Raw genomic sequence first — 13,264 nt, 5'->3', positions numbered from 1 at the left:
GTATCATTATCACATATTTTAGGGGTTAGATATCATTCAGCATTTTAATCATGCTACTTGATCTGCTCTCAGATGGAAATACTCTATAGCCCAAGTGGAAAGCCTTCATTTTCGTAGCTGCTTGACAGTGATGTATGTATCCACAGGCATCAGATTACTTGTTTACTCAGTCTTTGCTTTTTCCAGCCATGTTCTGCAAACAAGGATGGTCAGCATCGTGTGTCATTAAATCTTATGTCACATTCATGTTGCTTTTACTTTTAAAATGCTTTCTTTTCAGCTTGAGAAAAAAAAAGTTCCTTACTTTAGCAGGTGGAACGTGCATTTGTGCTTCAGGCTTTTGTTTGTGAAATTATCTTATAAAGATTACTATAAATGTGAGTCACTCTTTTTTCCTCTTTGAGCAATAGGAGGTAAACTCATTCTTACATTTTTCCCACAGAAGAAGTACTCAGTGTAAGAATATTTCAAGGAGTTTCCATTCTGTATTTTTCTAAAGCTGCTAGAACAGGAATGGGATCGCTTTTCTTTTAGTTCTACTTTTGCTGACTTTTTACACTATGGAGGAAAGTGTGTGTTGCTTAAAATGATACACAAGACAAACCAGCTCGGTATTAAAACGATACACAAGCTACCGACAGACAAACCAGCTCAGTATTGGTTTTAATTTTACTACAGGAGATATGTGGAGAACAACGTTAAATAAGGGTCCAAGATGGTAAAATTGTTTATCTGTTGGGTTTTTTAAAGGATTTTGATAAAATCATTTGTACTGAGATAAATCTCAGTTGTAGATAACTGAATTCACAAGCCAGCATTTTAAATGGCACCTCAAACCTGTGCATTGGTCAAATGGGGGATGCTGTTCTACTTAAACACTTCAGCTGTGCAAAGATGACATTAAAAGAGGAGCTTCTGTAAAAAAAAAAAAAAATTCAGGCACCCAAAACCTTTGTGTTAACTCAGGTGTTCAGTTTTGATTTTGGACCTTTTGCTTTCCTGTAGTCTTACAAGTTGGTATCGTTTTATTGATTATCTTGTCACTGAAGGTAATGTTTGATGCTCCCAAATGGGAAAGGGCTCTTGTGGCTGCTTGTGGTTGAAACTGCAGACGAAGGTTTGTGGTGAGGGTACAAGCAGTGGAGATGTGTGTAAGAAGATCAGTCGTGTGTATTTTCCCTCAACTTTGGGCACTGCTGTAGGTGGTGTTTTGCTATTGATTTGGCAGAGAACTCTCAAACCATGGAGGTGGATGCGACTCTGATGCTCTGCATGAAGATGCTTGAAATATACATAAAAGAAATAATGGATTCTCAAATCTATGGATCATCTTACTGTGCATGAATCACTTTGGTGGAGATGCATAGATACAACAACTGTAACCTTGAACAAATATGGCTGCTTTTATATGTTAGCTAGGCGTGTGTATCTTATGTTTATGTGAATTTTGTAGTGCCCAGTATTTTTTGGGTTTGAGTGCTGAGCTTAGACCCAAAGAAGTTGTCCAAGTACCAAGGATCCTTTGCATTGCTTTCTGTATCCTAAAGGGAGTGGAGTCTAAAATTCTTTGTGGATGGAAGAAGGCAGATAGGAAGGCAGATTCCATGGCCAGGGGAAGCTTGGTTAATGCAGGAGAGAAATTTCTGCTGCAGTTGTTCTATGGTTTTTGGTATCTCAGGAGCTGGGATAGAGGAGATAAAATATTTAACAGCAAAAAAACCCCACTTCTTATTGATGGAGTTTGAGTAACTGGATCCACCAGCTGGACCCAGAAGATTCTCAGACTACCTGAAATTTAATGGGTGTGTTTTCACTCCTCCTTGGGATGAGTTCATGACTTCAGCTGCTTCTGTTTTGAAAAGGATGGATTTTATGACGTAAAAGAAAGAAAAAAAAAAAATAAAAAATAGCTCATTTATTTGTAGGTTTCTGTTTGGCTTTACTTAATACTTGCACAAACTTTTATCCTTTTACCTAACATTTAGTAATTAGTATGTTCCCACCAGATTTTGACAAGGACAGTTTCCACCTTTGTAATGCTTGCAGGTAGCTGCCTTGAGAACAGCTCAGTGCAAACAGCTTCATTCTTCTTGTTTATTCCCTATGAAAAGAAAAAAGGAAAACATGAGATGCTGTGAAGAGGTGGGTAAAGCCTCTCTCTTAAGAGATTTGACCTATTGTATGATGGTGTTCTGCAAAAGAACCAGCTGAAACGGCTTCATTCCAGGCCTTCCAAGCAGGGAGATCTCTGGGAGTGATTTACCATAGTTTCAGTTGATTGAAGGCCTCCCTGAAGGGGAGAGGAACTTGCTTCATTAGGGTCTCTTGCTGGGAATGCCTTGTGGGGGCTGTTTTTAGTTCAGGATATGCTAATTGTAACAATTCCCATCTCTGTATGCAGGCTGAGACCCGCAGACATCCATGCTGATTACTGGCTTATGAGGCAGCCAAGGAAATAAAACTGTTTCTAGATGTGTTGAAGCCAAAGGTAGGAAAAATTGAAGGTTTTCCTGACTTTGGAAAGGAAACCTCCAGTGATTCAGTACAATGGTCATGTTGATCCAAACAGGATCCTGAGTGCATTTTCACTGATGTAAAAGCCTGTTCTACTCTGTCCATTTCACTTTCTGGGAGATAGGAGGTTTTGTTTTGTTTTTCATGCACTTCAGTTTTATAGCTGCACATATCTGATTCCATGGAGGGGAAAAAAAGTACAGAATCTGAATTAAATACTTCTGACTTCCAGCAGGAAATTATTTGTTATATGTGAATTTCAGTTCTTGTAGTGATGCAAATCCTGAAAGCATCCCAGGAGGGCTTCTGAAATAACTTATTTCCTCAACAAAGGCCTTGGAGTATTCTGTTTGGATGCAGTATTCTTGTTCTGGTGTCCTGGTTTTCTCTGACTTTACAAAGGAATTAAAAAACAACTAAAGCTGTGCAAAATCTAAGTGATTTTTTTTTAATTGAGATTTAGCATCTCTTGCTTTCTTCACCTGAATTCTTATCATTGATTGTTATTTATCTATCAGAGTCATCTGTTCAGTGTATTTCTGTCAATTCCATAACCGTTTTGGCCATTGCTGTACTTCCTTGGACAGATGTCTTCTATCTTGGAACACCCTAGAAGAACATTTCCAGTTAGGAAAACTTCAGCATGAACTGAAGTGTATTCTGTATGCTGGCCTGTCATCTTACTCAATAAAACCAAGGTGATTCTGGCTATCCCTGAAAACCCATGACAACAATTCATAGATTAGAACGTGTATAATTCATTTTCTGTCTTTCTCACAAGGCAGAGTTTTCCAGCTCAGTGAAGTTTAGTGGAATGTACATTCTGAGACATTCTCAAATTGTTAGAAAAGGGCGAATTCTGCAGCTGGGATGTGTCAGGAGAATGGCAGGCTGCTGCTTCGCACTTTATTTAAAAAAAAAAGAAGTTTTCTGTTTCTGAGAGTGAAGTTACTTAGGAGTTATGTGTGTGTCTCTTTCTAAATAAACACGTGTGACTGTATTGCAGCAGTCAATGCCAAGAGAGCATCTCATCTGTGAGCACTTCTGCCTCTTTTGGGATGTGTACGTTTTCATCGTTGTCATCTTCTGAGCTGAATCAGAATCACCAGAACCGGCAGTAGAGCAAATGGAGCAGTGAGAGTGCGTCCAGCCTCACTGCTGGAAATAGCTGAGATCTTTCAGAATGACAATTCGTTCTTTTTTTACCGTGGGTTGAGGGTGGATAGCCAACTATTGAAAAAACCATTGTATTTTCTGATTGGCCATCTGGCTGATCCCATTCCTGGCCCTTCAAGTTTGACAGCATGTATTTCTGGGGGTAAATAAGCTATAAGTGTGAAGTCCTTGTGTGCATCCCCTGACTTCTGAGCTAGTTTACTAAAGTATACGATTAAACTTAAAAGTTGAAGGTAGGAGGAACGTGGGCTGCCTTTTGAAGTGCACTGCAGTGCATGAAAATAACTTGCTCAACTAAAACCATAGCCTAAACTATTCATTACAGATAATTAAACAAAACAAAGTGTGCATAATTTGTAAAATGTTGTAAAATGGAACCTGCTTTGGCAGGGGAGTTGGACTCGATGATCTCTGGAGGTCCCTTCCAACCCCTACAATTCTGTGATTCTGTTACTATGCGTTTCTAGCCTTAAGAATAAGTGACAATACAGTTGTGGTCATGTAGTTCATTTCTCCACCACGTTCTGCAGTTTTGAATTGTAGTGACCTTAAGATCATGCAATCTCCTGTGCTTTCCCCCCCCTTTTTTTTTTTCTCCTCTCTGCATTGCTTTTTTTCTCCTCCTTACTTGAGCATGGGAGAATAAATGGAGAAGATGATGTTTCAAACAGTGACATGGCTTCCAAACAGTGAGCCTCTGTTTGCAGAGATTATGATCAACCTGTCTAGGGCCCAAGTCAAGACAGTTCTGATTCAGGAATATAGAATTATCCTGATACAGCCGTTCTATTTACAGAGATCCTTCTCGTTTAAAAAGCAGTTAATGTGATCAGCCAAGTGAAGAGGACAGAAGCACAGCTTAAAGATAAATACGTACATAAAGAGGGAACCAATTGCTGAGAGCTAGAGAATCACAGAATGGCCTGGGCTGAAAAGGACCACAGTGATCATGTAGTTTCAACCCCCTGCTATGTGCAGGGTCACCAACCAGCAGCCCAGGCTGCCCAGAGCCACATCCAGCCTGGCCTTGAATGCCTGCAGGAAATTCAGAGAAGGAAAAGCCCAGAAAGTTCCTTAGTAACATGCAGGACTGTGCATCCGAATGATGGAGGAGAGGGAGAAACAGGAGCTGCATTGTGAGTTTTTAGTTTTATGCCAGTGGTTTTCCTCGAATCTACTTTTTTTTAACAGCATTGCTTTCTTTTTCAGTTTGAACTGGCTCTTTAAAAACCGTGCAGGATGGTTATGACCTTGAAAAATAATGGGATTTAAAATTGTTTTGACTCTAGCGCAGCCATAGTCCGCCCCATCAAGGTTCTTTTTTGTCAGCACCTTCTCAAGTGCTACGAGTTTCCACTGCTTCAGCACCGCAGGGTATATCTGCTCTCCTCCGTGCCGTAGGTAAGGCACAGGGCTGTATTGATGTCCGGGACCCTGGAGCCCTGCGCTGGGATTGTGTGTCAGCAGGACAAAGGGATGGCGCCGACCGGCCTGCCGTGTGCGCCGCTTACTCGAATTAATTACAAACCAATCGAATCCGTTGCAGCCAATTGGTAAACTAATTGGTAATTTTAGCTGTACATCTATATGTAGTTATCTGGATGCCTGTAACGGCGCTTTCAGAGCCACTTTTGTTCTGCTTCATCCTGCTTGACAAAATGGCCCTCATAGCTTTAGGGAGAAAGATGTGCATCAGTGAATGTGGGGCAGCTCCAGCTGCTTGTCTTGTTTGTGTTCCCTTGTTCGTAGAACATGACTCGGATTACAGCTGCATGGCTCTGCTCTGATCATTTCTGATAATGTGTAGCTAAACATTCCTTAAAATAGGTTAAGCCATTTATTGTGTCTTTTCCCTGTGCCAACTAAATTCAGAAATGTAACTCATGTTCAGATGGATTTTTTTTTTTTTTTTGGTGGAATATCTCAGTGACAGACTTGAAAAGTAAATGATTCAGAATTAAATTTTGCTTTCTATGCCCTCATTGTTAATAACAGTCAGCACAACTTAGCATAGGCTAGCTGAAATGGATGTGAATTGAATTAGAAAGCTGAAATTTTATTAGTGAAACTGGAAAAAAGAGCTGCTTCAAACACTCGCCTTGTTCATGCCTTGGAGCAGACCTTACTTATGAATTATTTTCGTGTTGTAAACTAACTGCCTTGTAAGAAAGATTTTTGTTTGCTTTCTTGTGGAGGATTTCAAAACAAAGAGCAACTTTTAGGTCAGCAGTGGTATTGTTTGACTTTGTGTGACTTTTTTTGATATAACAGACGGCACATGCTCTGGGTCTGTCATCCCTACTAGTGAATACTTACATGCAAGCTGAAGCTGGCTTTCAAACATGCATTTGTTAAACAAAAGGAATAATCATTGGTAAACGTTACACAGTAGTCTGTGTGTTAAGATCCTTTTTGTGTTACAGGTAAAGCTGGGTAGGAAGTGATGTTACAAAAGCAGGCATTAGCCAGCTTTACTGGGGCACTAGCTGCAGTGGTCAGTACTGAAATGTTTATTGTTTTGCCCTTAGGAACTTACACATTTGAGATCACTCCCCAAATATTTCCCTCTAATAACTTTGAAAGGAACATTTCTCCTAATGGAGCAATTAAGATTTTGGCATAGAAAAGAATTTCCAAATCAGGAGAAAGTCATTCATATTTTTCCTTTTATCGTAATCACAGAATCCAAGCTTCATTTATGGATCTTCCAACATGTTTTCATAGAGCAGTGTTGCATGCATGTTTCAGAGACCAGTGTTCACTGGTCTGTGAAAACTTCTGTTTCTGATGCATGTAATCTTGAAGCAGCTGCTTTGGAAATGCATTAATATGTCTGTGGGTGATCATCAGGTCTGCGGGCTGATGGTGTGTGTGCTTTTTGTCATGTTCAGGAAATGAGACTTTGAGTATACATGTGGAACATGAGTGATTTCCTGCCTCTGTGCATTGTAAAAATGGCTCCCTTCTTGGCCATGTTGGAGCAGAGAGCCACAGGTTGCTCAGGGAACTTTGCTGTGGAAAGACATAAGTGCTGAGTAAGGGCTGCAGGATCCCATCTTGCTTTTAATTTTTGATTGTTTCTGTATGGAGTCTGATCTTTCAGTATTTACTGCAGTGACACATTTGTCCAAACTGGAAAGATGGAAGTTAAACATGAGGATATTTGTGTTGGAAACAAGTCATTCAGTTCTGTACTGCTCAGCTGTTGACATTTTCACAGAATCACAGAATGGCCAGTGTTGGAAGGGACCTCAAGGATCATGAATCTCCAACCCCCTGCCGCATGCAGGGCCACCAACCTCCCCATTTCATACCAGATCAATTTTATCAGTGAATTTCTTCCTGATGTAACGTGGAGTTAACTTGTCTTTTCGTAACAGTTCATTTTATGTGTTGGAGAGCAGTGCATCATTTGCAGTCTTCCTCTAATTTCTTAACTGAGGTTTTACAGTGTTCAAATGAAACTGCAGCATGTCCATGTGATTTCTGGCAGTGTGTTTAAACCTACCCAGAATTGTGGGATGGACTAGTTTGCTCTTAAGATCTCTTTCAGTTGTGCTACTTTATGACAATATGTAAATCTTTCATACTGTAAGATGTGTTCACAAATGCAGCTTTCAGTGATCAGGTAACATAAAAGCGCAGAAATTTTTCAGCAACTCCATGTAGTTCAAAAGTGACTTTTAAAATGGTAGAAAATAAACTGGTTTCTAATGGTTGAAAAGTATAATCTGGGTATTGAACTTGTAAGGTCTCGGCAGGTAATCACTCCATGCTGGAAAAGTCACAATTGGTGTCTGCTTCCTCACTTGTGAAGGTGCACTAATCAAAGGGGAGAATATGAGCTTTGTGTTTTGCAGGTCATCTTGTTTGTTTCTTGGTAAGTTCATGTCAAAGGCAATCTTTCCACAAATGAAATCCAATGCTTTCTCATGTTGCTTCTCCAAGTATTACCATAAGATTCCTTTAAAAGCTGCCTAATCAGTGTGATCATGCTGATAATTTGTGACAATAGGGTATCTGTCACAAACCTAGATGGGTACAAGCATTCGTTCATCCCTGCATCTTTTGGAAGCCCTCAGGAACAAGACAGAGCTTGAGCTTGCTGCTCTGCCCATGTTAGGTACTGTACTGCAGCCACCTGGCATTCTCCAGAAGGAATTCCCTCTGTCTGATACAATTATCTTGGTATAACTGTTAATTTTTCACTCTGCAAACAGATTAATCATTTGCAGTGAGTTTTTACTTTCCTGCTATAAGGATTTATACCTTTTCTGCATATTTCATGAAGTACATCTAGTATGTTTCTGGGGATAATGACTGACAAAAAGCAAAACCAAAACAGCAGTGATATTTATGTTTGCTAGGAATAACTTTGTAGAAAAATTTTGCTCTGTTGTCCTTAAACATTAGATCTTGCAGAAGTCTTAGAAAATATGCTTTTTTTTTTTTTTTTTGGTAGAATGCATGTTTTAATGTTCTTTCACATCAAAATTTAAGATTTCTTGCTTTCGGGGTTTTTCTTGTTTTTATTTTTGACAGGAAAGATGCAGAGCAGTAGATTTTCTTTCTTTTTCTTTCTATTCATTTCTTGTTTGGGGACTGAGAGGATTGTTTTTTAAATGCAGAGACTGATGTAATGGTTGCTTTTCAGGAAGTCCTGATGATGCTCGATAACTATGTGAGGGACTTCAAAGCACTGATTGACTGGATACAGCTGCAAGAGAAGCTAGAGAAGGCTGATGCTCAAAGCAGGTAATCAGCTGCTGGGTTTTTTTCCTTTCATTTATATCCCATGCTTACTGTTGATAAAATTTTGTCTGTAGCGGGCATGGAACAAATTGGGAAAATTGTAATGTCTGTTGTGGGGAACCAGGGGGGAAACTTTTCTTTTGGACAGACTTGGGGTGAGGACCTAGTGGGAGTTCTCATAGTGCTTAGTCCCTCGTAGTGTTACTAGGGAGTAGTTGTACTGAAAATGGAAAAGAATTTGGAAGTGAAGTATTTGAGAAGTAAAACTGTTTTAAGTAGGCATTGTAGTTTGCAAGAGTGAATGGTTTTTTGATCTGATTCTGGGTAATATGGTTTGGATTTGGTGTAGAAACAATTGCAAAGGTGTCTGATTACATTCAGCAATACTCCATAATGCTGCATAGCATTTACAGATGCAGATAGAGGACTGTTGTGGACTTGTCATTTTTAACCTCTTCTTTCCTCAATTTGCAGGCCTACTTCACTAGCCTGGGAAGTAAAGAAAATGTCTCCAGGGCGCCACGTGATCCCAAGTCCCTCATCAGACAGAATCAGTGTGACATCAAATGCTCGGAGAAGTTTGAATTTTGGGTATGAGAACAGATAAGTCTATTAAAGCTAACATAAGGATTCATTTGAAACAGATAAAATTCCATAATAATGTGACTTTGCTGCTTATTAAATTGTATATACACATTTGCATATGCTTTTCTTGCACAAATGCTCTATAAAAGGGAAACCTGTCAAGTAGTTAATTTTTGCCTATTTTATTGTGTATTTAATTATTGGTTGATCAAAAGACCTGAACTTAAAATACAATTACATTCATATTTCGTGTTTTCTGTTTAATACTCTTTCCCTGCTACAAAACTAAGGTCAAAATGTGTGCATTTTAAAATTGTGTGCTGTGCAGGTGTCCATCTGTTGAAGTAAATATCGATCAAAAAGACTGAATGTAGTGAGACGATGAGCAGCAAAATTGATACAGGTTTAAATATAAAATGTTATATGGTAGAGTAATGCATCTTTCACTTTGACTGTGTGAAACAAAATTAGAGAGGTTGTCTGCTTAAATACATGATGATTGGAGGAAAACATGCACAAGCAATCAAATGGAGAAACTGAGTATGGAGGAAATAAAAGTTCTTCCTTTTTATTTTAAAAATCCTGAAGTTAATATCGTAAGGATTCAATTATATCTGTGGTTATTAAATACAAAAATGTGTTTAATAAGTTTTTCACTGTAAATTGCTGTAATGTGGGAGTAAGGTGAAGGAGATGTCACTCAATGCTTGCACAGTCCTGATATTCTATTTGCTGAGCTGCATGGAGCTACGTGAGATAGGGTGCAGGAACTGGGGGGGACCTGTCATCTCATCTTGGAGTGCTTGTGGAAATAAGTCTGATCTGACACTTCTGCTGTGCCTTTGTATACACTCTTTGTATACCTTGCTTTGTAAATATCTGCTATTTCTTGTAGCTAAGTTCATATCCTAGTGCATTCTGAGGGCTTTGGTCAGTCTGTCTTTGTGGTTTCTCACGCCCTATCACTTCCCCTTAGAACTGATGAGGGCTGTGAACACTAGTCGGGTATTTATGATATTGCTCTTTTTTGGTGGTTGCCTTGATAAACCTCTTGTTGTCCCACTGGGCTTAAGATATTGAATAGTCCAGTTATGTAGGGCTTTTCTGTGTGTTTGGAACTTGTGAGATCTCTATTTCTTTGTCCCTACTTTGCTTTAGCTGGTGGAGCAGCTGGATTTCTTGGACCGGTTTACTCAGTGTTACAAGCTTGGAGAGAAGTCACTTGTGTGATTGCAGATACAGTGATTCATGCTACTGAAGATAATTGGACATTTCTTGAATGGAGTGAATGTTACCATTTTCAAATATAGTAAAAAAACAAACAAACAAAAGAAACTGGTTGCATTCACATAAATAAAACCTGGTGGTTTGTACTGAAAATGGTCACTTTTTACAGCAGGCAAACTAAAATATTTGGTAAAGCACTACAGTCCCAGAAGTGCCACATTGAGGCAGGCAATGCATCTTTCCACAAGTTGGGAAGATGGCCTTTTGGATTTCTTTCTGTGGAACAGGTAGTGGAAAACGGATGTATTAATTTGTTTACTCAACTGTCCAGCAAAACAGAGCATGTTATGGATTTGTGTGGTCTAGGTTTACAGCTCAACTTGCACTTTAATGGACTTCCTGTACATACAGTTTGACTCCTCGTATGCGTGGTGTTTGCAGCCGGATCTCTGCAGTTCATTGGTGCAGTTGGGCAGGAGCCAGGAAGATGCAAGAGAAGGGCTGTTCTATTTGGCTGCAAATACTCACCATGTGTTTATTGTTATCATTTAAAAAAAACTTGCTATTAGAGAGTGTTTCTTGTGGGAACTGTTTATGCATTGCTACAATGTTGAATCTTTCTTTCACCATTAGGCATTTTTTAAATTTCAACCTGAGAATTTAGCTTCCTGTTCGTTTGGTTTCACTGAGTTCTGTGTATAAGGGATCTCACATGAAGATTTCTCTCCAGCTGTAGCGCTGCTTGGTGTGTCCTTCTGTCCTCTCTGTGCCTGGACATATGCAAAAGGCTGTTAGGGTAGTACCTGGCAGCTCAACTTGCTGTTGCTGTGTTGCCATGTGCTTTGTTACTGAGTTGAACGTCAGTTTCCTAATGAGCCGTTCTGTTCTTTGATTAGATGCTAATAAGAGCTATGATTTTCATTTAGGAACCCATCAGTGGCAATTTCTGCAACGCGCCTGGCTCCTTCTGGTGTAAGCTGGGCTGATAAGGTAAAAGCCAACCATGGAAAAGCGGCCGGTCCTGAGTCAGCAGCTACACAGACCTGTCTGCCAGCCCCAATACAGAAGTCATCCCGAAAAAATGGCAAGTCTTTTTAAATGGCTTAAGTTATTTTTGCAAAACGCACTGTGTAGTTGGTTCAAAGAGTCACTTGTCTTCAAATGAAAATGTCTCGTTTTGCCTTGTATGATGTTAAAATCTAAGTCACAGATGGAGGGCAAAGACTACTACAGCTTTATCACTATAATGGGTAAATTTTAGACAGAGTTGTGTTTTCAAGTGCAGGTAATGTTCCATTGTATTTCCAGTAGCTATAAATTGATCAGTGAAAATTTCATTGCAAATCACCCCAAGAAAGATCTTTTGGTTGCAAGCTGGTAATCAAACTGAGAGCAAGGTGAGGGTAAGCTTAACACAATTTCTTTCTATGAAAAATCTGTATGTATGGTTTCTGTGTGTCATCATTTATGTCCAGAATCACAGTAGGAAAAAAGGGCTGTGATTTCCAGGCCAAATAAATTGAATTTTAAAAAAGAGTTTCAAATAATCTCCTAAGAGCAATATGTGCCTAGGTTTCTCTAAAATAGCTGAAGTGCTGATATTACCAGAACTGTACTAAAGTTGAAAACGGTGCTCTTTACTTCAGTACAAAGGTTACAACGTGTAGTAATGAGTTGTTCTCTGAAGATGCTTTGTGGAGAATGCTTGAGGCTGGGGTCTGTTGTTCTAGAAGAGATGTGCTTAGATGGAAACATGAAAATCTTTGCCTCTTGGCGTATGAAGTTAGGTTTTTTTGCAGACGCTGGCATTCACAGGATTTAGAGATTCTAGTTGTTGGGTTTTTGAAACGTGAACTTAGTTGACACTGCAAAAACAGCAGGCTAGGATCAGTGTTCTAGTAAAATTTAGAAGTATTGTTTGAAAGTCACTGCAACAGATCGTATTAATTTAGTGTAGTTGTACTTTTATGCCAGTGGTAATAGAAATCCTTTATGGTGGTTCAGAAACACGATGTATCAGATCTAAAATACCGTGTCCAAGTCATGCAGTTTAATATAACTGAATTCAGTAGCATGCAGATCTTATGCTTAGAAAGGAAGAATCAAAACCATACTCCTCAAGTAGTTGTTTGCATGAGGACTGATGGATGCTGTTTGTGTAATGGAACTCCTCAGTTGCACTGAGCTGGTTTGAACACAGTAGCAGTTGGCTGAGTTATCAGCACTGTAAGTGAAAGAGTAATTCCATCTTCAATTTTTGTGAGCAGTTAAAACTACTCATAAAGAAACTTTCTTCTGTTGATTCTCTCACACATTACCATGACGGACTTCAAGCTGTTTTATCTTTATTAGGAATTCTTGGTGTGGGCAACTTCAGTAACTGCATAGAAAATAAAACTGATCTGCACTTCCATCTCAGTAACGTCTTTCTGGGATGCTAGAAAGAAAACAAAAGGCCTTATTCTTACGTGAGCTTTAAAGTCTGAAGAATTGGTGTGTTCTTGGCCATTACCTGCAGCTGATGAGCTCCAAAAAGAGCAATTCCAGTTAGGTCATGTAGAACTGGCCTAAGTGTTTTCAGTAACTTTTACTATCAGACGTACTGCGAGATTCAGACTTCAAACATTTCATGTTTAGAATTAAGTTATTCCTTGCAGAGACTTTGTTTACTCTCTTTAACATCCAGCATAGGAGAACTTCAGTGACTTCTCTCATGACTGAATTCTAATTTTTAAATGAAAAAAAAATTGAATAGTTTCCTTGCAGCGCATTATCTCTCACAGAGTAGTGTATCACTTCTGTAAAATCAAATTTATTTTGCTGATTGGAGTACAGGAGGATTTGTGAAGTTTATGCAAAGGGAATTACAAAGGCTCTTCACATGCATTATTGACGCAGATGAGTCTTGTGTATCATCTGCTCTGCCTGTCTGCTGGCTAATGCACTCTGCACAACTGTTAGATGCACTCAGGTTTGGAGGAGGATTCTTCCTACTATGCTATAATGTTAT

The 13,264-nt window shown here is 39.2% G+C and overlaps 1 protein-coding gene across 4 annotated transcripts in view; it reads left to right on the top strand.

Moving 5' to 3' along the window:
- SCAPER (S-phase cyclin A associated protein in the ER) overlaps positions 1-13,264 on the top strand; it is a 161,336-nt gene that overhangs the window by 33,157 nt on the left and 114,915 nt on the right. For all 4 annotated transcript variants that reach the window (XM_042824624.1, XM_042824622.1, XM_042824621.1 and 1 more), the window contains exons 6-8: positions 8,345-8,445; positions 8,917-9,033; positions 11,181-11,338. In XM_042824624.1, coding sequence (XP_042680558.1) covers positions 8,345-8,445; positions 8,917-9,033; positions 11,181-11,338 — 376 coding nt within the window. The remainder of the gene's footprint in view (positions 1-8,344; positions 8,446-8,916; positions 9,034-11,180; positions 11,339-13,264) is intronic.

Source organism: Centrocercus urophasianus, unplaced genomic scaffold (genome assembly GCF_019232065.1).
Source record: "Centrocercus urophasianus isolate 14NV4802_14NV808 unplaced genomic scaffold, USGS_Curo_1.0 seq_23, whole genome shotgun sequence".
NCBI lineage: Eukaryota > Metazoa > Chordata > Aves > Galliformes > Phasianidae > Centrocercus > Centrocercus urophasianus.
This window is presented reverse-complemented; position numbering and strand designations above follow the sequence as displayed.